At 42.6% G+C, this 23,426-nt stretch overlaps 1 protein-coding gene across 4 annotated transcripts in view; it reads left to right on the top strand.

Annotated features, from left to right (window-relative positions):
- The window catches only part of LOC126161609 (microsomal triacylglycerol transfer protein), a 209,470-nt gene that overhangs the window by 92,073 nt on the left and 93,971 nt on the right, over positions 1-23,426 (top strand). For 2 of the 4 annotated variants that reach the window (XM_049917563.1, XM_049917560.1), the window contains one exon: positions 3,006-3,199. In XM_049917563.1, coding sequence (XP_049773520.1) covers positions 3,006-3,199 — 194 coding nt within the window. Of the gene's footprint in view, positions 1-3,002; positions 3,200-23,426 lie in introns of all 4 variants that reach the window. The other 2 variants (XM_049917562.1, XM_049917559.1) reach the window with 1 other exon arrangement.

Here is a 23,426-nt window from a genome sequence, read left to right as displayed (position 1 = left end):
AGTTACAGAATTCTGCTAGCAGCAAAACAACCCATGAGGGACGGAGCAGAGCAGACTAACACTGGCGAAAAAGGCATTCCTGGCCAATAAAAGTCTATTAATATCAAACACAGGCCTTAATTTGAGGAAGAAATGTCTGAGAATGTACGTTGTATGACTTTGGGAAAACCCGAGAAGAATAGAATCAAAGCGTTTGAAATGTTCTACAGAAGAATGTTGAAAATTGGGTGGATAGATATAGTATGCAATGAGGAGGTTCTCCACGGAATCGCTGAAGAAATGAATATATCGAAAACTGACACGAAGAAGGGACATGATGGTAGGACATCCTTACGACATCACGGAATAACTTCCGTGTTACTAGAGGGAGCTGCAGAGTGTAAAACCTGTAGAAGAAGACAGAGATAGGAATCTATCCAGCAAATAATTGATGATGAAGGTTGGAAGTGCTACTCTGAAATCAAGAGGTTGGCACAGGAGAGGAATTCGTGTTGGGCCACATCAAACCAGTCAGGTCGTCAACGGGACATTAAACCCGTATCACCTATCATTCCTTCTTCTAGTGCTCAAATTAACAAAACCCCCGCCGGCCGGTGTGGCCAAGCGGTTAAAGGCGCTACAGTCTGGAACCGCGTGACCGCTCCGGTCGCAGGTTCGAATCCTGCCTCGCGCATGGATGTGTGTGACGTCCTTAGGTTAGTTAGGTTTAAGTAGTTCTAAGTTCTAGGGGACTGATGACCTTAGAAGTTAAGTGCCATAGTGCTCAGAGCCGTTTGAACAAAACCCCGTCATTTTATTTACTAATAGCTGCTTAACTGTATCATGCGCTGTAACCCCAACAATCTCACTTTCACCGCAGGCACTAAATCTTGGTGGGCAAGCAAGAAAATGGAAAGCACTTTCGTAGGCTGGGCGAGGGGAAGGCGTGACTGACCAGTTCCGATGTGCCTGACCTCGGTGCGACTCGCCAGCTGTGTCGGTTCCAGGTGAAAAAGAAGGTGGCCAGTGGCCCAAGAGCGAGTCGTTCCGCCCACATAACGGCGTTGTGACGGGCGATGGGCATGAGGGGGAGGGGGAGGGGGGAAGCAAGGAGAAGTGTAGGCTACCTGCGCCAGAGGGCAGCGGGCTCGCTTTTCCAGCTGACGCGTAGAGTGCCTCAGTCGCAAGTCGGCGCCAAAGAAGGAATGTACTACTGTGTCTCGCTTACGTAAATAGTTTGCTGCTTATAGGCTGCCCATCTTACGCGAGGTGCGTGATAAACGTTTCGGTTTTGGCACTCTGTCGAGATTCCGACGAGTGGATGCTATTCAACACTTGAGCTTTCGTCGTCAGCTAAATGACATCGAACGTGCGTTCTCATTTACGGCATTGTTTGGAGGACTGCTGAAGCGCCCTAGTTAACAGAAACTGTGCATTGCTTTTGTCTATAAGAGACCTGCGACCTCTGGAGGAGGTGTGTAACACGATGCCACTCTTTCTGCGCGAAGACATTTAGTGCAACGATAACCATCCACAGGCGACGTATCCACGGTAGATAATTTACGTGTGCTGGAGCAGCAGTAATATGAACGGTTCATCCTTGTCTATACTCCATATATTGAACTTTCAAAGACTACATTTCATTGCGCAACACCTGCAGCGGTCAAGAGCGCCTGTTTGTGTGAGAACGTGGAGGTGGTTGGTGACAGGTGTAAAGTGTTTGTTGTTGTAGAGTTCCTTTAGTAAGTTACGACAACTGCTGAAGTGGAGTACGTAAGGAAGACATAACCACATTTGCAGCCTATCAGAAACTATTGAAATGCGAAAGTTAAAAGAAGTTGAAGTTACTTGTATATTTTTACGCAGATTTTCCTGTTTCGATTTTTGTCGCGAGATGTTCGTACAGCTTCAACAGTGTATTGCATCACCATTGCCAAGGAAGCATAGTTCAGCTTCAAGTGTGTAAAGGTGGTTTCTGATAAGTGCGTTGTTTATATTGTCATCGACTGTCCTTTAGTAAGATAAAGATAGATGAAGGGGTGTTACCGGTGACATTATAAGTATTTAACGGTAGTAGGTAATAAAGGCAACATATAATCACTTCCAGCTAATCATAAAACCCTGAAATACATATAACTCAAAAATTCTAAGTTGCCCATTATTTATTTATTTTTTTTCTTTTGCGTGACTTTCCACGGTGAGATCTTTTGACGGAAGACATTCATAGAACTTTTAACAGGAAATTTGAAGTGCGCGTTTCACGTATTCATTGCCGTGACTGCGGCGTCTGCAGTATAATAGATACGACTTATCTGGTGAAAACGCTTGCGCATTCGAAATGACAGTCTTCGCGTGTCATTACGGGTGGAGGTAGCTTGATACGAGCGATTAAAAAGTCGTTCAGTTGCGACAGCAGCAGCTAGTGCACCGCCAGCGTACTCTGGACAGGGGGGTTATCGCATTAAGCGGGCCCCATTCGACGACAAATGCTCGGCAAGGTCGCACACAGCAGCTCCCTGGCCCCGCAGACCCCAGTGTAGTGGCAAAGCCTGGCGGGCGCCGCACGTGGGAAGTGAGAGACAGGAACTGTCCTGAGCGCGAAAGGAAACTGCACAGACACACACGGGAGCGCGCGCGCTTGTGCTATCAGATATGGTAATGCGATTCGGCTGACGCGCGACGCTTCATGCAAGTCGTATTTCGCCGCGAAGACACCGAGAGAGGCCCTCAGTCTGGTTCAGGACAGCAAAAGCTGTACACGTAGTGTACCCATCATTGCCTGCTCGGAACTCTTGATTGCATTCCGCTGGAACATCAGCAGTTGTGAATTACTCTGTTAGTGAGACTGTAACGTGTGCGGTGGGCGTTGTGCTCTGCTCAACTTTTGTATAGACACTTCCTGGTTATAGGGCAGTGTGGTTGGTCGTAGCTCAGTTCCGCGATGCAGCCGAATGTGACAGCGTTGTGTGTCCTCTGGGTCGTGGTGTGTACGTGCTACAGCTTCGTACTCGTCTCGTCCCCAGCAGCTGCGGGGGCCGGAGGGGGCGGCGTCGACGACGGCGTGTTCACGGCCGGACACGGACAGCGCTACAGCCTACAGAGCACGATCCTGCTGAACGACGCGGCAGCAACGGGCAAGGACGTCGGCTTCCAGGTGACGGGAGAAGTGACGGTGGGCGCCGTCTGGCAGCGCGGCGGCGAGCGTCTGCTCAGGCTGGAGGTGAGTTGCCTGCTGCAAGTCTGCCTCCCAGACCATTAGTATTGCGCAGTATTATTTAAGTCCTCCCTAACCTTCCCAATAAAAATCTGCAACAATATTGTACAATACTGTTTTGGAATGCTGGTCGATCAAGTCGCTGCTGCTGTGATAATCGTTCTGTTTTGTGACACGCGAAAAGGGAAGAATGTGGACGAAAAGTTGGTGTCACAGATTCACTCGCGAGAACTTGATGAGAGAATCATAATTCAACGAGAAAAAAGATTATCTAAACTATTTATACGTTGACGGTCCAACATTTGAAACAGTACTGGAAGTGGTTGTCCCCATGCACAAGCATCCGCAAAAGGGGGCGGGGGGTTGGGGGAGGGAAATGAGTGTAAGAGGGACCACTTTTCACTTCCCCTCCCGCCCTAGGAATGTAGGTTTAAAAATGGTTCAAATGGCTCTGAGCACTATGGGACTTAACATCTGTGGTCATCAGTCCCTTAGAACTTAGAACTACTTAAATCTAACTAACCTAAGGATATCACTCACAGCCATGCCTGAGGCAGGATTCGAACCTGCGACCGTAGCGGTCACGCGGTTCCAGACTGAAGCGCCTAGAACCGCACGGCCACACCGGCCGGCAGGAATGTAGGATGCGGAGTTTTTATTCATTACAAAATTCTCATACACTTTTAGAAGTGATTACCCGTGTTTCTGTAGGCTTTTTCATTAAGCCAAATGTAGCATTTCATGACCGATAGCAGAGGTGCAATACTATGGCTGTAGCAGTTGTATAACTTGACTGATGGATTTAAATATCAAAGTAATCTACATATAACAAATACTGAGTGGATAACCATCAATTCTGTGGGACATTATTCGTTTTTTGTGTCATCTATAAAAAATTATTTCGTTTTTGCATGATGCGCATCGAAACTGACCCCTTTTATATAAAAAATGGCAATTTTAGAATCTTGCACCATATCACTACAACTACACAAAGACATAGCAATGAGAGACGAATTTTTGCTCAACGATACCTTGGCTTTTGGAAATTCTTTCCAAGTTTTGAAAGTTACAAGTGTAGTTTCATGTCCAAGTATCTTAGACATTTTGACAACCTCGTGGATGCGCCCATGGATTAGGGGTAGCGTCACTGATTAGTAATTAAAACGTTCTCGGTCCCGGGTTCGAAACCCGTCATTGCTTAAATTTGATTAATTATCAGCATTGGTGGCCCAAGACTTGCGGCATAAGAAGTCAGCCTCTTTCTGCCAACGGGCTTGTCAAAGACGGCGGAGGAGCGGGCAGAGGTTCAAGGAACTCTCTTGTGCTTGGGAGAATCAGCAGTGATCAATGCCATGAGGACGCAAAGGCAACGGAAACCACTGCATTAAAGACACATAAAGTGCAATTGAAAAAATTGTCATGACGATCTCTCCGTTGCCAAAAGATTCCGTAATAGTTACCCATTCGGATCTCCGGGAGGGGACTGCCAGAGGGGAGGACGTGGAATTTTCGAATTTTGAAAGTGGTAGGGAAGCTAGAAAATCTGAAAAGGGAAATGCAAAGGCTCAATCTAGATAATGTTGGGTTCAGTGAAGTGAAATGGAAAGAAGACAAGTATTTCTGGTCAGATGAGTATTGGGTAATATCAACAGCCGCAGAAAATGGTATAACGGGCGTAGGATTCGTTACGAATGGGAAGGTAGGGCAGAATATTGTTACTGTGAACAATTCAGTGAAAGGGTTATTTTTATCAGAATCGACAGGAAATCAACACCGATAACAATAGTTCAGGTATACATACCGACATTGCAAGCTGAAAATGAAAAGATACAGAAAGTATATGAGGATGTTGAAGGGTTCAATACAGTATGTAAAGGGGGATGAAAATCAAATAGTCATCGGGGACTGGAATGCAGTTGTAGGGAAAGGAGTAGAAGAAAAGGTTACAGGAGAATATGGGCTTGGGACAAGATATGAGAGAGGAGGAAGACTTATTGAGTTCTGTAATAAATTTCAGGTAGTAATAGAGAATACTGTGTTCAAGAATCACAAGAGGAGGAATTATACTTGGAAAAGGTCAGGTGATACGGCAAGATTGCAGTTATATTACATCATGGTCTGACAGAGATTCCATAATTTGATACTGGATTGTAAGGTGTATCCAGGAACAGAAGTAGACTCAGATGACAATGTAGTAGTGATGAAGAAGTTAAGAGATTAGTCAGGAAGAATCAATATACAAAGAAGTGGGACATGGAAGAACTAAGGCATGATGAGATATGCTTGAAGTTTCCTACAGCTAGAGGTACAGCCATAAGGAACAGCTCAGTAGGCAGTACAGTTGAAAAGGAATGGAGGTACAGCAATAAGGAACAGGACACCTCTAAAAAGGGCAATCACAGAAATTGCAAAGAAAAAAATGGGTACAAAGAAGGTAACTGGGAAGAAACCATGGGTAACAGAAGAAATTTTCAGTTCATCAATGAAAGAAGGAAGTACAAAAACGTTCAAGGAAATTCAGGAATACAGAAATACAATCCGTTGAAGAATGAAATAAAGAGGAAGTGCTGTGAAGCTAAGATTAAATGGCTACATGAAAAGTGTGAAGAAATCGAAAAAGAAATGACTGTCAGGACAGACTTAGCATATAGGAAAATCAAAATAACCTTCGTTGAATTTAAAAGCAAGGTTGGTAACATTAAGAATGCAGTGGGAATTCCAATGTTAAATGCAGAGGAGAGAGTGGATAGGTGGAAAGAGTACATTGAAGGCCTCTATGAGGGAACTTTGGAGGACTTAAGATCAAATAAGGCAGAAGGGATGCATAACATAATTTCTAAAATCATTGTGGGAAGTGGCTACAAAACGACTATTCACCTTGGTGCATAGAATGTATGCTTCTGGCGACATGCCACCTGACTTTCAGAAAAAAAACATGATCCACACAAATCCCAAGATTGCAAGAGCTGAGAAGTGCGAGAATTATCGCAGAATCAGAATAACAGCTCATGCATCCAAGTTGTAGACAAGAATAATATACAGAAGAATGGAAAAGAAGATTGAGGATGTGTTAGATGACAATCAGTTTGGCTTTAGGAAAGGTAAAGGGACCAGAGAGGCAATTCTGACATTGTGGTTGATAATTGAAGCAAGAATTTAAAAAAAAAAATCGCGACACTTTATGGTTTTTTCGACCCGGAAAAAGCATTCGCCAATGTCAAATGGTGCAAGATGTTCTAACTTCTGAGAAAAATAGGGATAACATATAGAGAGAGACGGATAATATACAGTATGAACATGAGCCAAGAGGGAGTAATAAGAGTGGACGATCAGGAACGAAGTGCTCGGATTAAAAAAGGATGTAAGACACGGATGTCGTCTTTCACCCCTACTGTTCAATCTGCACATCGAAGAAGCAATGATGGAAATAAAAGAAAGTTTTAGGAGTGGAATTAAAATTCAAGATGAAAGGATATCAATGACTGAATTCGCTGGTGACATTGCTGCCGTATGATAATTGAAGAAGAATTAAAAATGATTGAAATGGCTCTGAGCACTATGGGACTTGAACATCTGAGGTCATCAGTCCCCTAGAACTTAGAACTACTTAAACCTAACTAACTTAAGGAAATCACACACATCCATTCCCGAGGCAGCATTCGAACCTGCGACCGTAGCGGTCGCGCGGTTCCGGACTGAAGCGTCTAGAACCGCTCGGTCACACCGGCCGGCGAAGAAGAACTAAAGGATCTGCTGAAGGGAATGAATAGTCTAATGAGTACAGAATATGGATTGAGAGTAAATCGAAGGAAGGCGAAACTAATGAGAAGTCGCGGTAAAGAGAACAGCGAGAAACTTAATCAGGGTTGATGGCGACGAAGTTAAGGAATTCTGCTACCTAGGCAGCAAAATAACCAATGACGGACAGAGCAAGGAGGACATCAAAAGCAGACTAGCACTGGTAAAAAGGGCATTTCTGGCCAGGAGAAGTCTGCTAGTATCAAACATAAATCTTAAGTTGAGGAAGAAATTCAAGAGAGTGTACGTTTGGAGCACAGCATTGTATGGTAGTGAAACATGGACTGTGGGAAAATTAGAATAGAAGCGAATCGAAGCATTTGAGATTTGGTGCAGCAGACGAATGTTGAAAATTTGGTCGACTGATAAGGTAAGGAATGAGGAGGTTCTGCGCAGAATCGGAGAGGAAAGGAATATGTGGAAAACACTGACAAGGAGAAGGGACACGATGATCGGACATCCGTTGAGATATCAGGGATGGTATTATAGAGAGCTGTAGAGGACAAAAGACAAAGATTTGGAATACATCCAGCAGATAACTGAGGACGTAGGTTGCAAGTGCTACTATGAGATGAAGAGGTTGGCACAGGAGAGGAATTCGTGGCGGTTCGCATCAGAGCAGTCAGAAGACTGATGTCAGATGTCGGCTCCCCGCTCCCCCCCCCCCCCCTCCCTCAATCGCATACACTTTTTCCTGTGTCCGTTTTCGCAAGTAATTGTGGTGCGCACTGTTTACAAATTTCGCACCTGAATGCCCCTCTAAACTTGGCCCCCAAGCGGCCACACGTCCTGTACAGTAATCGTAACAGTTATTTCGTGTGCCGGCCGAAGTGGCCGTGCGGTTAAAGGCGCTGCAGTCTGGAACCGCAAGACCGCTACGGTCGCAGGTTCGAATCCTGCCTCGGGCATGGATGTTTGTGATGTCCTTAGGTTAGTTAGGTTTAACTAGTTCTAAGTTCTAGGGGACTAATGACCTCAGCAGTTGAGTCCCATAGTGCTCAGAGTCATTTGAACCAAGTTATTGCGTGTCTGGTGTCCCTCTCGTCTCGGCGCTTCGAGCGGCGGCTTGTGACATCATTTACCACCTTCCCATTTGGGACGAAATTAAATTCTTTCTACATAAGCAAGGGAACTTTAAGCCTTGATTGTTGTATCTAAAGGTTGAACTGACTGCTATAATGCCTGAAAATTGAAAAGAAAAAACATTCTGTAATTAATTTATTTTAGGAAAGGAATTGTATTGCCTATTTTGTGTGTTCGCACTTGGCTGCACTGTATGCCTGCTCGTAGTTTCCGTACGACAATGAATTCTGATGTAGTTGTCTGGCTGTGTGTGCGTGCGTGGTATGAACAAATGGATGCCCATGTAACATTCAGTATATTTCAAATTTCCTGAAATAAGTGTAATATCAATTTATTTTATGCGGTTCAATAATGGGATAATGACATGTTACCTTATCAACACTGTTTGAAGTGCCGTATTACTGTGTACAAATCTCATACACAAATTTTCATTGTCGTCATTCCATTATGCAGCTGATAACGACAGTAGTCGCCAATGTGCCTGTACCTTCGCATGCATGCATGCCCGAAGGAACTTTGTATACCGTAATTTGGAATAACACAGGCGCTGCAATATCGTAAAGAGTATGTTTTGAAGGGCCACAAATTACAGTAATTTTACTCCTTTGAGATGTGCTAAAAGATACTCATGGGAAAAAAATCTATTACAATGCCATATCTCACAGAAGAATACAAGACCCAAATGGGTGGCGTTCAACTACTGGACAAGTAGATATAACTTCAGAGGACGAAGACAAGATCAAAAAAGTGATGGGGGCCATTATTCACCCAGATATCTGCAAGGCCAACACATGGCACGCATACCGATTTGCCAATCCAAATGAGAAGCGCCCACTTTTGGATGCCCGAAGGCGAATAGTGATGAGAAAGAAAACAGGAATTAACACCGAAACATAGAAAACCATAAGGAAGCGAAGTGATGGGAGGAAGGGAAAGCACAGATGAACCATTAGGTCCAGGAACTCGACTTTATTGTGCCGAGTAAAAAACACGGAGATGTGAATAATGCAACAAAAAAAAAACATAAAAATGTGAGACAGGTGCAATATTGATGTACAATACAGATGTTTTATTTGATTTCACACGGAATTGCAAACAGTGTTTTTATTTTCTTCACGATGTTCCTGATAGTTTTCTGCACTGACAATAATATTGTTCCCAAAAAATGGGACATTCTATAGTTTTTTTATCGATACACTGATATTTTTCATAACAGCTTTTCCTTTCATTTTCACTCAGGGTAAAAGAGAGGTTGGTTGAAATGGCTCTGAGCACTATGGGACTTAACTTCTGAGGTCATCAGGCCCCTAGAACTTAGAACTATTAAACCTAACTAACCTAAGGACATCACACACTTCCATACCCGAGGCAGGATTCGAACCTGCGACCGTAGCGGTCGCGCGGTTCCAGGCTGTAGCGCCTAGAACCGCTAGGCCACCCCGGCCGGCTAAGAGAGAGGTTGAAAAAAATAAATTAATTAAGTTTTGACAAGTAATGGGTTAAACCGGCAATGATAATTTGCCACGTAATTATACGTACATTAAGAGATTATATTAGGGCAAATAGCGTACACAAGCACGCACACACGAAAACCTACATATACTTTTTATTCCTAGCTTTGCGCTACTTTTTTTTTTAATTATCTACCTTCCTGACTGTAGGATACCGTTCCCATTTCTCAGTATTTTGTGAGCATCAAATCATACGATTCGTTCTCAATACAGTCATCCTCCTAATATCCCATAATGCCAACAATGATTTACCGGTAAACATTTCGATGCACTCCAGTAACAACGTACTTTCGTCTTGTTTCGAAATCATGTTTGTGTTAAGACTCAACAGCAATAACGAATAGCGTGTGTAAATATGCCCAGAGACTAAAGCACGCGAACAATTGCCAAGGATATTGTCAATATAACTGGTCAATACTGCCTACAAACGGCACAGTATTTCCAGGTCGCGCAATATACACTCCTGGAAATTGAAATAAGAACACCGTGAATTCATTGTCCCAGGAAGGGGAAACTTTATTGACACATTCCTGGGGGCAGATACATCACATGATCACACTGACAGAACCACAGGCACATAGACACAGGCAACAGAGCATGCACAATGTCGGCACTAGTACAGTGTATATCCACCTTTCGCAGCAATGCAGGCTGCTATTCTCCCATGGAGACGATCGTAGAGATGCTGGATGTAGTCCTGTGGAACGGCTTGCCATGCCATTTCCACCTGGCGCCTCAGGTGGACCAGCGTTCGTGCTGGACGTGCAGACCGCGTGAGACGACGCTTCATCCAGTCCCAAACATGCTCAATGGGGGACAGATCCGGAGATCTTGCTGGCCAGGGTAGTTGACTTACACCTTCTAGAGCACGTTGGGTGGCACGGGATACATGCGGACGTGCATTGTCCTGTTGGAACAGCAAGTTCCCTTGCCGGTCTAGGAATGGTAGAACGATGGGTTCGATGACGGTTTGGATGTACCGTGCACTATTCAGTGTCCCCTCGACGATCACCAGTGGTGTACGGCCAGTGTAGGAGATCGCTCCCCACACCATGATGCTGGGTGTTGGCCCTGTGTGCCTCGGTCGTATGCAGTCCTGATTGTGGCGCTCACCTGCATGGCGCCAAACACGCATACGACCATCATTGGCACCAAGGCAGAAGCGACTCTCATCGCTGAAGACGACACGTCTCCATTCGTCCCTCCATTCACGCCTGTCGCGACACCACTGGAGGCGGGCTGCACGATGTTGGGGCGTGAGCGGAAGACGGCCTAACGGTGTGCGGGACCGTAGCCCAGCTTCATGGAGACGGTTGCGAATGGTCCTCGCCGATACCCCAGGTGCAACAGTGTCCCTAATTTGCTGGGAAGTGGCGGTGCGGTCCCCTACGGCACTGCGTAGGATCCTACGGTCTTGGCGTGCATCCGTGCGTCGCTGCGGTCCGGTCCCAGGTCGACGGGCACGTGCACCTTCCGCCGACCACTGGCGACAACATCGATGTACTGTGGAGACCTCACGCCCCACGTGTTGAGCAATTCGGCGGTACGTCCACCCGTCCTCCCGCATGCCCACTATACGCCCTCGCTCAAAGTCCGTCAACTGCACATACGGTTCACGTCCACGCTGTCGCGGCATGCTACCAGTGTTAAAGACTGCGATGGAGCTCCGTATGCCACGGCAAACTGGCTGACACTGACGGCGGCGGTGCACAAATGCTGCGCAGCTAGCGCCATTCGACGGCCAACACCGCGGTTCCTGGTGTGTCCGCTGTGCCGTGCGTGTGATCATTGCTTGTACAGCCCTCTCGCAGTGTCCGGAGCAAGTATGGTGGGTCTGACACACCGGTGTCAATGTGTTCTTTTTTCCATTTCCAGGAGTGTATTTCAAAATTATTTGGTGCGGTCGATAGTTTTGTGCAACCTTTCAGTCTAATCCCCACACGTTCAATGTTATTGCACATCCGGAAATATCATGCATAATGTTGAGCGTCTAGGGGCCATTTTAAAATAAAAAAAACCCTAACATGTGATGGGTTAATGCGTCGCAGAAGTGACACGAAAGTTGATGGCGAGTCGCTATAATGGCCAGGTACAGCCTCTTCGCTGTTTTTTCTCGATCATAAAACAACGCACATGAATCAAACTATTTTTCACAATGACTACTTTTTTGCTACAGCGCACAATATTGTTACGGAGTTAAGCTTGGCAATGAACTACCTCCACGGCAAAAATCTCAAGCTTGCAGTCAAAAAGCTTCAGCACCCACTCGCCGTAATTTCAAATCTGAAAATATCGTAGCGAAATAACAGCAAAAACTCAATTTTTCCACAAGGGGGACTTGCACTTGGACGAAATACCACTGTAGAAATAACTGACAACAGCGTGCGTCGCGATCCAAGTGAAATGTTTCGTTTAACAGGCAGGAGATAAGAACTCGAAATGTAGGAGAACTCGCTGCTTCTCCCGCTTGATTCTTAAATTGTTCCCCTTTCTGCATTTCTCTTCGGTAGGTACTACCTTTTTCCGTCCAGCTTTGACTGTGCCATTGGCCGGACCAATTTCACCACCCCCTTGGTAGGGCCCCGTTCGTAAGTAGCGTCTGTCACGAAGACAGGATCTAGCAACTAACGTGAGCCATTGGTATAAGCTTTGAAGTGTGCTCTTATTGTTACGTGATGGCGCTGTGTTTCAGAAGTAGGTCGTACGTTTCGTTTACAACACGTGGTTTTTCTTGTGCGAAGTGGCTTGAATCCTGTTATTCGCTAGAGCTATGAAGATTCGGAGGAAATGGCGATTCATTGAGGGCAATGATAGTTTTGGATGTTCGGCTGACTTTTTCTTTTTACGTTTTTTAAAAAAAAGTTGATGGCTTTGATCTGACAGAGTGAAGTATAGTGTAACACGAGGCATAGGTAGGGTTGGAAGTTAATAGTTTGTGAGTTGGTGATGGCAACGAGGTTGACATGAAGTACACACATCGAAAAAAGTTTTGCATCACCCCAGTTCCTGAACTTCTGAAGATAGACGTTGACTGTGGATATTGTATCACAGACACATCTCTCTGACTGTTCAGAGATGTCACTAAACCGGCCCATAGATGTAAACAACCATGCATGAGCGCCGCCTACTAGATGGAGGGGGTCCAACAGCCGATCAGTTCCAGTCATTCCACCAGGAAGGAGGTACACGGCTCGTGTTGTCTGTAGTTCAGCCATGCCTAGACGGCCAGTACCGCGGTTCGATCGCATCCGCATTGTCACTTTGTGCCAAGAAGGGCTCTCAATAAGGGAAGTGTCCAGGCATCTTGGAGTGAACCAAAGCGATGATGTTCGGACATGGAAGAGATACAGAGAGACAGGAACTGTCGATGACATGCCTCGCTCAGGCCGCCCAAGGGATTACTACTGTAGTGGACGACCGCTACCTACGGATTATGGCTCGGAGGAACCCTGACAGTAACATCACCATGTTGAATAATGCTTTTCGTGCAGCCACAGGACGTCGTTTTCCAACTCAAACTGTGCACAATAGGCTGCAACTTCACTCCCTACGTCCATCTTTGCAACCACGACACCATGCAGTGTGGTACAGATGGGCCCAACTACATGCCAAATGGACCGCTCGGGATTGGCATCACGTTCTCTTCCCTGATAAGTGTCACAGATGCCTTCAACCAGACAATTGTCAGAGACGTGTTTGGAGGCAAGCCAGCAGGCTGAACGCCTTAGACACACAGTCCAGCGAGTGCAGCAAGTTGGAGGTTCCCTGCTGTTTTGGGGTGGCATGTGGGACAATGTACACCGCTGGTGGTCACGGAAGGTGCCGTAGTGGCTGTACGATACATGAATGCCATCCTCTGACTGACAGTGCAACTATATCGGCATAGTATTCGTATTTATGGACGAGAATTCGCACCCCCATCGTGCACATCTTGTGAATGACTTCCTATGCCAGGGAAAGAATTGAAAAGGGCTGTTTCTGGACAATGTGACTCACCAATGACTGAGGGATCTACGCCGAATCGCTATTGAGGAGTGGGACAATGTGGACCAACAGTGTCTTGCTGAACTTGTGGATAGTATGCCACGATGAATACAGTCATGCATCAATGCAAGAGGACGTGCTTCTGGGTATTAGAGGTACTTGTGTGTACAGCAATCCAGACAACCACCTATGAAGCTCTCACTGTATGGTGGTACAATATGCAATGTGTGGCTTTCATGAGCAATAAAAAGGGCAGAAATGATGTTTATGTTGATCTCTATTCCAGTTTTCTGTACAGGTCTGGTACTCTCAGAACCAAGGCGATGCAAAACTTTTTTTGATGTATGTATTTTTGTTTAATACATTGTTCATTTCGTAGTTACCATTTAGGCCCATGATCAGAATCCCTATTTTCCCTGTGATAACCAATATTTTCAATTTTTATGCATGAAGGCCATAATAAGAACTGCATTCCCAGCCTAAATGCCGATAGTCATATGGAAGTCCCATTAGTTCACTGGATTTTATCTCTGGTAATTACAACTACCACTTCACTCTATTCTCTGATCTTTTGTTAGTTTCCTCATGTCACCTGCTGATTTCCATTACACATCTCTCCATTGCTTTCTAAGCAACACTTACTTCATGAATGGTTTTGGCACAAAAAATCAACATATAGATGAAAACCCACTATGCATACAAATTATAATTTTCCCATTTTAGGTATGGAGAAACTGTCAAGCTGTTGTCTTCATCTGTCCTAAATATACAAATTCATTAATGTAATATATGGCTTATTATAAATACATAGTATTTTTTTCTTAATATGTTGGTCATACATTATTTTAGTAATAAAGCATGGAAAATATGAGATGGAATAATTACAAAATTATGGCCTTGGCTGCCAGAGACAGTGGTTATGTGTGTGTGAGCTGCATTTGCATGAGTATGTATGTATATTTTGTCTACTTCAGAAGAAGGCCACCGAGCGGGGTGGCGCAGCTGTTAGACACTGGACTCGCATTCGGGAGGACGACGGTTCAATCCCGCGTCCGGCCATCCTGATTTAGGTTTTCCATGATTTCCCTAAATCACTCCAGGCAAATGCCAGGATGGTTCCTCTGAAAGGGCACGGCCGACTTCCTTCCCAATCCTTCCCTAATCCGATGAGACCGATGACCACGCTGTCTGGTCTCCTTCCCCAAACCAGCCAGAAGAAGGCCTTCTGGCCAAAAGCTTCTGTATTTAGCAGTCTTTTTATTGTACCTATCTGTGACTCAGTATCTGCTGTATGTGGTGGGTAACAATCTATCCTTTTCATAGTATTGTCATCATTTTGGTAATATTATTTTATTGATTTTTTAGGCCTGCCTCCAAATTTGTGCTATGTACTTATGTTCACTGTTCACTTCGTTCATTTATTTTGTTTTGGTTTTGTGACATTCAGGTATAGGGCAAGTCAGTAGGAAATACATGTATTTACCAATATTAACACAATTTTTTCATAACGGATTGTTGGAGACAATACACAGTGTGACCATAAATATTTATGTCTATGTTAATACAACTTTCCATTCGCATGACTGCTATTGACACTACACATACATATGACAACAGTAATAAAATTTACAATCCATACTTGCTATACTAGGTTTTCTAAATATTCAATTCGGTATATGTGCTTCTGAAATAATGTGCATAAAACAGAAGACATATGATATAGATTGAATATCATTAATGTTTATAAATAATAAGACTGGTAATTTAATTTATAAAATCTCCAGTACAGGTAAATGTTGTGTATCTGGAAAATGAATGTAATTTGGATATGTTCCTCAACACAAGTTCTATGGTTTTGTTCATAACTTACTGCTGCTGTGGACAATGCGTTTAAGGAGACCACACTTCTTAAGACCGTCAGTCTCCTGGAATCAAGGTGCCTCATCTGTCTGCATATAGAGTAAATTCTATGTTCAAGTTTGAGAAGGTCTTTTAAATGTTTACATACCGTGTATGTGAGGTGAGACATGTGGACCAGTCTGGTATTCAACTTGTGGGATGTGGGAAACTGTCTAAAAACTACATCCAGACCGGCAGACTGACTGGCCCTCACTGTTAATCCACCTGGTGGATTCAAACCATGTCCAGCATGCCTCTCCAAGTATCAGAAGTGGGTGCTTTAATGTACATGGTTTAGTGGGCGGGTTCCTTAACTTACATGTTGTCCATTGTGTCTTCTTCTAAAACCTCCTTGTTCCTTTGGCTGATTAAAATACAATCATTTTTCTTAGAACAACATTCTTAATTTAAAAAAAATACAAATTTATATGTCTTGTCTGTCCCTTGATTGTTAAGTAGAATAATCACAGCATTGTGTAAACAATTTTGCAAGTACCATGTATTATGTTGACTTCATTTATAACCATTTCTCTTGAGAGACTATCACCTCTAGGTGTCTTTCTCTTCCTCATACTTCAAATTCCTTTTTACATATCATATGGTATTGCTTCCAGAAAGTCATTTTTGTTATTATTTTTCTGCATCATTAATTTTCTTCTTGAACTACAGATATTGAAAAAGTTTGGAATACTTGTGTATTTTATCTCTGTTGTTAGTTAATGTTTTATCTACTGTCATACCTGATAATAAGTGCTGCGTACTCAGTTCCAGTTCAGTCTTCATTCTACTCAATTTTTAAAATACTGTCTCTTATAATAAATTTAATTATGTCTTCTGACATCCTGTCGGACATTTTTTAATATTTTTGTTTAATTTAGTATTTTCGATCATATTCTTGTTATTGTTGCTTGAAACTTTGTTTCTCTTCAATAGCTGCCTTGTTTCACTTGAGAATTTTGCTCGCTTTGCTGTCTCTGTACTACTTTTTTTCTATTTATATATATAAATTTTGGAGAATGACATTTTTGGCATATGAGATTCCTGAATACATTGTGCTCATTAACGGTTCTCTGCCCCCACCCCCTCTCGCCCCCCTCTCAATCTCACATTCTCCGCCATTCTCTCATTGACTCACATACCTGCACTTGATGTCCTGAAACTCGGTGCTACATACTCCACTTATTAGTGGTACCACATTTTTTTCTCTGGTTGTTCTTCACTCCATTCCCAAATTAACTAATTCAGAATGCTGTATCAAAGGTTCCACTATTCTTTCCCTACTTTGTGTTACAGTTCTCCATATAGTTATTTCTTCTTAATGCCTTTGCTTGCATCTATAATTCCCTTATTTATCTGTACATCTCAGTTTCAGCATTCAAAAGGTGTACCACCCTGCACAGCTGATGAAACACACAAATAAAACATATAAGGTTACTAGAAGCTGCATCTGCTTATAAGTACATGCCAATCAGACAGCATCCAGCAACATGTTGTAAATGCTCCCCACACTTCTCCCTAACTCCTAACACTTTATTTTCCTCAGCTACATTTCTCTTCCACACAGTGCATTGCTAAGAAATGGAAGTACAAGAACCGTGCCCTTAAGTATTATTCCAGTGTTTAATACCGAGCGAGGTGGCGCAGTGGTTAGACACTGGACTCGCATTCGGGAGGACGACGGTTCAATCCCGCGTCCGTGCATCCTGATTTAGGTTTTCCGTGATTTCCCTAAATCGCTCCAAGCAAATGCCGGGATGGTTCCTTTCAAAGGGCACGACTGACTTCCTTCCCCGTCCTTCCCTAATCCGATGAGACCAATGACCTTGCTGTCTGGTCTCCTTCCCCGAAACAACCAACCAACCAACCAGTGTTTAATAGAAGTGGATGTTCAATATTTGTTGAAGATGCAAAAGGAAAACACTTTCACTTTTCTGCTCCTATGCACTCCGCATGACTCAAATCTTCAGTAATTCCTCATGTTATTTAAGTCTTCTTTCAATATTTCAGCTGCGCATTTCACCCAATTTTGATTGTTAGTTGCTTGCCCCTCCCCCCATGAACCATGGACGTTGGCTTGGTGGGGTGGCTTGCATGCCTTTGTGACACAGACACCTGTACAGTAGGTGCAACCACAATGGAAGGGTATCTGTTAAGAGGCCAGACAAATATGTGTTTCCTGAAGAGGGGCAGCAACTTTTTCAGTAGTTGCAGATATGTAGGTCCAGATAATTGACTGAATTGATCCCGTAACATCAGCAAACATGGTCTTGCAGCGCTCCTGTTGTGAACAGCTGAAAGCAAGGGGGAACAACAGCTGTCATTTTCCCCCAAGGGCATGCAGCTCTGCTGTATGATTAAATGGTGATGCCATCCTCTTGGGTAATTTACTCCCTCATTTTTATCTCTGGGGAGGAATGACTCAGGATGATATCGTCATTAGGGAAAACAAAACAGGAATTCTATGGGTCAGAACATGGATTGTTAGACCCCTTAATTGGATAGGTGAGGTAGAGAATTTAAAAAGGAAAATGGATAGATTGAATTTCAATATGGTGTGAATTACTGAATGTAGTGTCAAGAAGAACAGGACTTCAGGTCAGGTGGGAACAGGGTGAGAAATACAAAAACAAACAGGGATAGTGCAGGAGGCAGCCTAATGAGTAAAAAATAGGAATGCAGGTAAGCTAATTTCAACAGCATAGTGAACGCATTATCATACTAAAGATAGACATGAAGCCGATACTGACCACAGTAGTACAAGATTATTTGCCAACTAGCTCCACTGATGATGAAGAGGTTATTGAAATGTGTGATCAGATAAAAGAAATTATTCAGATAGTTAAGGGAACTGAAAATTTGTGATGGGAAAGTAAGGAAAAATAGTACGTGAATATGCACTTGGGGGGGGGGCGTAGGGGGGGGGGGGGAGGGGTGAAACAGGAAGTCGCCTGTTAGAATTTTGCATGGAGCATAATTTAATCATTGCTAACACTTGTTTAAGAATTATGAAATACATGGGAGAGAACTGGAGGCACTGGAAGGTTTCAGATTGATTATAAGGGTAAGACGGTGATTTTGGAACCAGATTTTAAAGTGATGGACACTGTCAGGGCCAGATGTGGACTCTGAGCACAATTTATTGGTTGTGAACTGTAGATTAAAACTGAAGAAATTGCAAAGAGGTAAGAAACTAAGGAGATGGGACCTGAATAATTTAAAAGAACCAGAGGTAGTTGAGACCTTCAAAGGGAGCAATACGCAATGATTGACAAGAATGATGGAAAGGAATACAGTGGGAGACAAGTGAGTAGCCTTGATAGAAGAATTGTGAAGGCAGCAGAGGATCAAACAAGTAAAAAGACAAGGCCTAGTAGAAATGCTTGGATATCACAGGAGACATTGAATTTAACTGATGAAAGGAGAAAATATAAAAATGCAGCAGGTGAAAAGGAATGCAAACTTAGAGAAAATGAGATTGACAGGGAGGGTCTAAACATTGTCATGGCTGAAGACAGCTTATGAGGACTCTGCAGTATCTTGTCAGGCATGTTTCCTTTGGAATCATGCTTTCAAAAATGGCTGACGAAATGCTGAAATGCAGGGAGGAGTGGGTGCACCTGTTACTACCATAACAGAAACAACAAATTAACACAGCAGATACCATTATTTGCAATGATTCATGCCTCACTGTGAGAAAGCTTGCACACTTCATTGGGATATCAGTTTGGAATGCTCACACAATTAAAAAATAAATAAAATAAAAATAAAATAATTTGCAAATGTCTAGGGTGTGTACACGATGGATGCTGCAACTGCTCACGCCTCAGCAAATGCAGGCTTGTGCCAGTGTATGTCACTATTGGAAACTGGAAACAATGTCTGAGGACTGCTTCTGTTACATGGATGCACTGCTATGAGACAGAGATGAAGTGGTGTAGCACAGAATGGGTGCAACATTGTCAACTCCCACCACAAAAAGCACAAGCACAGAAGCCAGCCAATAAGCCCATAGTCACCTCTTTTTTTTTTTTTTTAATTACCAAGAGATTGTGTGCACTCACACAGTTCCAAGACAAACAACAGTCACTGCAGATTACTATAAGAACGTCCTGAAGCAATTGATAAAGGATCATATCCCCAGAAAATGAAGGAACCTCATTTGACAGTAGAAACTCCATCACAACAATGCCAGGCTGTCTGTTGCTAATGTTGTTATCAAGGTCTTGGGATAAAAACACATCTGCAATGCACTCCGTCCCTCTTACAATCCCAACCTGGCTCAGAGTGACTTTTTTGTAACCTGACAGCCAAAAAGGCACTTAAGTGATGTCGGTTCGGTGAGACCAACACAGTGAAAGCTTTAGAGATGATCCTGAAGAGGATGTTAAGAAATGACTTCCAGGAATAGAAAAAGAGGTAGGACAAGTGCATTGCATTGTGTTTGGGGGGGGGGAGGGGGGGTATTTGGAGGGGGAAAAATATATGTGAGAGTAATTTTTACAAACAGTATGAGCATTAATGTCAATCTTTATTGAACATTACTCACAGATAATGCCTATAGGAAAATTAAAGAGGGCTCTGAGAGAAAAGAGAGGCAACTGTATGAATATTAAGAGCTCAGATTGAAAACCAGTACCAAGCAAAAAACAGAATGCTGAAAGGTGGAAGGATTACGTAGAAGGACTATACAAGGGAAATGAACTTAAAGGCAATATTATGGAAAGGGAAGAAGACATAGATGAGATGGAAAATATGATAAAGCAAGAAGAATTTGACAGATCTCTGAAAGATCTAAGTTGAAACAAGACACTTGGGGTAGAAGACATTCCGTCAGAACTACTGATATCCTTGGGAGAGCCTGTCATGACAAAACTATTCCACCAGTTGTGCAAGATGTATGAGGCAGGCAAACTACCCTCAGATTTCAAGAAGAATGTGATAATTTTAGTTTCAAACAAAGCAGATTCTGTCAGGAGTGAATAACTATCAGTTTAATAAGTTATGATTGCAAAATACTAACACAAATCCATTACAGAAGAATGGATAAACTGGTAGAAGCTGACCTGACCATATGACTTGTCAGAAGACAGGTAAGGAGAGGCAAACATACGTTTATAGCATTTGTAAACTTAGAGCACGAGTCCCCAAACTATGGCCCATGGGCTGGGTCCGGCCTCCCGACGCCAGTTTATCTGGCCTACCCCATGGTACTGATATGCTCTATAAAAATGTATGGACCATAAGACATTGTGATACAGTTTAAATTTAAATATAATGTTTAGAATACTAGGAGATCTTCACATATGCGGAGACCTTCTGTCTGTTAAGTGCCTAAAATTTATTATGTTCTTTTTAAATTTATTGTATCGGGGTACTGTGCAGAATGATAATGCAACCTGTGCCCGCCATTTTATCACTTATCTGGCATGCTGTGGAAAAAGTTTGATGACATCTGATTTAGGTAAAAGTTTTAACAGTGTTTACTGGAATACACTCTCTGCAATTTTGAAGGTAGCAGGGTTAAAATACAGAGAGCAAAAGGCTATTTACAAATTTCACAGAAACCCGATGGCAGTTATATGATCAGGGGCCATGAAAAGGAAGCAGTGGTTAAGAAGCAAGTGAGACAAAATTTTTAACTATCCCCATTGTTATTCAACCAGTATATCAAATAAGTAGTAAGGGAAACTAGGAGAAGGGATTAAAATTCAATGAGAAGAAATAAAAAGTTGAGATCTGCTGATGACATTGTGATTCTGTCAGAGATAGTAAATGACTTGGAAGAGCAATTTAATGGAATGGACAGTGTCTTGAAAGGACGATTTAAGAGGAACACCAACAAAGCAAAACGTGGGTAATGGAATGTAGTTCAATAACATCACACTTTACTGTGGGAATTAGATTAGAAAACGGTACACAGAAAGTAGTAGCTGTGTTTTACTGTTTGGGCAGTAAAATAACTGATGATGACCAAAGTAAAGAGGATATAAATTGTAGACTGAAGAAAAGAAACTGGTAAAATCGAATGTGGGTTTAAGTGTTAGAAAGTATTTTCTGAAGGTATTTGTCTGAAGTGTTGCCTTGGGTGCTACAGAAGAATGCTGAAGATTAGACGCACGAATTATGTAACTAATGACGAAGCACTGATTAGGAAAAGCAACTACATTCCCTTAGTTGTGAAAAGACATCAGGACCAGATGAGGTATCTATAAGATTCTACATAGATTATGCAAAAGGACTTGCTCCCCTTCTAGCAGTAGTTTATCATGGATTGGTGGAGCAATGAAGGGTACCTAGTGACAGAAAAGTGCAGGTCAGTCTTGGTGTCAATAACGGTTATCGGACAGATGCACATATTTGTAGGCCTATATTGTTGATGTTAATCTGTTGTAGAATTATGGAACATGTGTTGTGCTCCAGAATTAAGACATTTTTGGAGGATGATAATCTTGTCACTGAGTGCCACCCCCCCACCCCCCGTCCCCCTCCCTCCCTGCCACATACACACAGACATTTTAGGTGAATGGGAATCTTGTCTATAAACTATAAAATCAAGATGTGTTATGCAAACGATGTGCATCATAGAGAGGTTTACTATTGAAATTTCAAATGAGAGTTGGGCAACATATTCACTAAATGATGATGACAAGAAAATCTGATAAATTAGAGGTAATACAGAGGCTTACTGACAGTCTTCCCTCACGCCATTCATGAGTGGAACAGTGCCATCAGTAGTACCCTCTGTAATGTACCATTAGGTGGCTTGTGGTGTGTGATGTAGACTGAGGGGGAAAGATATTTGTGACACTACTTGACTAAAAGAAGGGATTGATTGATACGACACATTCAGTAACATCAAGGGATCACCAACTTGGTTCTGGAAGGAAGTTGTGTGGAGAGGTTAATTTGTAGAGGGAGACCAAGACAAGAATACAATAAGCAGGTTCAGAAGGATGTAGGTTGCAGTAATTATTCAGAGATGAAGAGGCATGCATGGAGTAGGGTAGCATGGAGAGCTGCATCAAACCTGTCTTTGGACTGAAGACAACATAAATATAAGAAAATATCTTGTAAACAGAAAAGGGAAATGTATCTTATAGCTAGGAGGAGTAATGATCCCAAAACGGTGAAACTTTATAAAGACTACTGCACTGTATTAAGAAAAGTTATTAAAAAGTCTAGAAGTATGTGTATTGATATCTGAGATAAGCACATCTGATAATAAAATTAAAACAATTTGGAATATTGTTAAAAGGGAAACAGGGCAACCGAGAGCACAGGAAGACTGTATTTCTATCAAACTCAATGAAAAGTTTGTTAACAAGAAGTCACAAGTAGAAAGTATTTTTATTAATCATTTTTTAAGTGTTGTAGAGAAAATAGGATCCAGATATTCATTAGAAAATGCAAGGCAGTATATGGAAGAGGCAATATCTATGCAATTTGATAAAATTGAAATTCAACCCACAACTCCTATTGAAATGAGGAAAGTTATAAATTCACTCAAAAGTAAAAGCTCACATGGAATTGATGGCTTTTTCAACAGAGTACTAAAGGATTGTTCCCCACAAATAAGTAGGATTCTCAGCCACATATGTAATACCTTACTGAAACAGCGCATTTTTCCAGATCGACTGAAATACACTATTGTTAAACCATTGCATAAAAAGGGGGATAGATCTTATGCTAACAAGTACCACCCAATCTCACTTCCGACAGCTTTATCCAAAATTCTTGAAACAGTAATGTATTCAAGAGTAGCATCACATTTTTGTAAAAATGAAGTACTAACAAAATGCCAGTTTGGTTTTCAGAAAGGTTTTTCAACAGAAAATGCTGTATATGCTTTGACTGATCAAGTATCAAATGCGTTAAATAACTGAACATCACCCATTGGGATATTTTGTGATCTCTCAAAAGCTTTTAATTGTGTGAATCATGAAATTCTTCTAGATAAG

This window comes from Schistocerca cancellata, chromosome 2, assembly GCF_023864275.1.
Source record: "Schistocerca cancellata isolate TAMUIC-IGC-003103 chromosome 2, iqSchCanc2.1, whole genome shotgun sequence".
NCBI lineage: Eukaryota > Metazoa > Arthropoda > Insecta > Orthoptera > Acrididae > Schistocerca > Schistocerca cancellata.
This window is presented reverse-complemented; position numbering and strand designations above follow the sequence as displayed.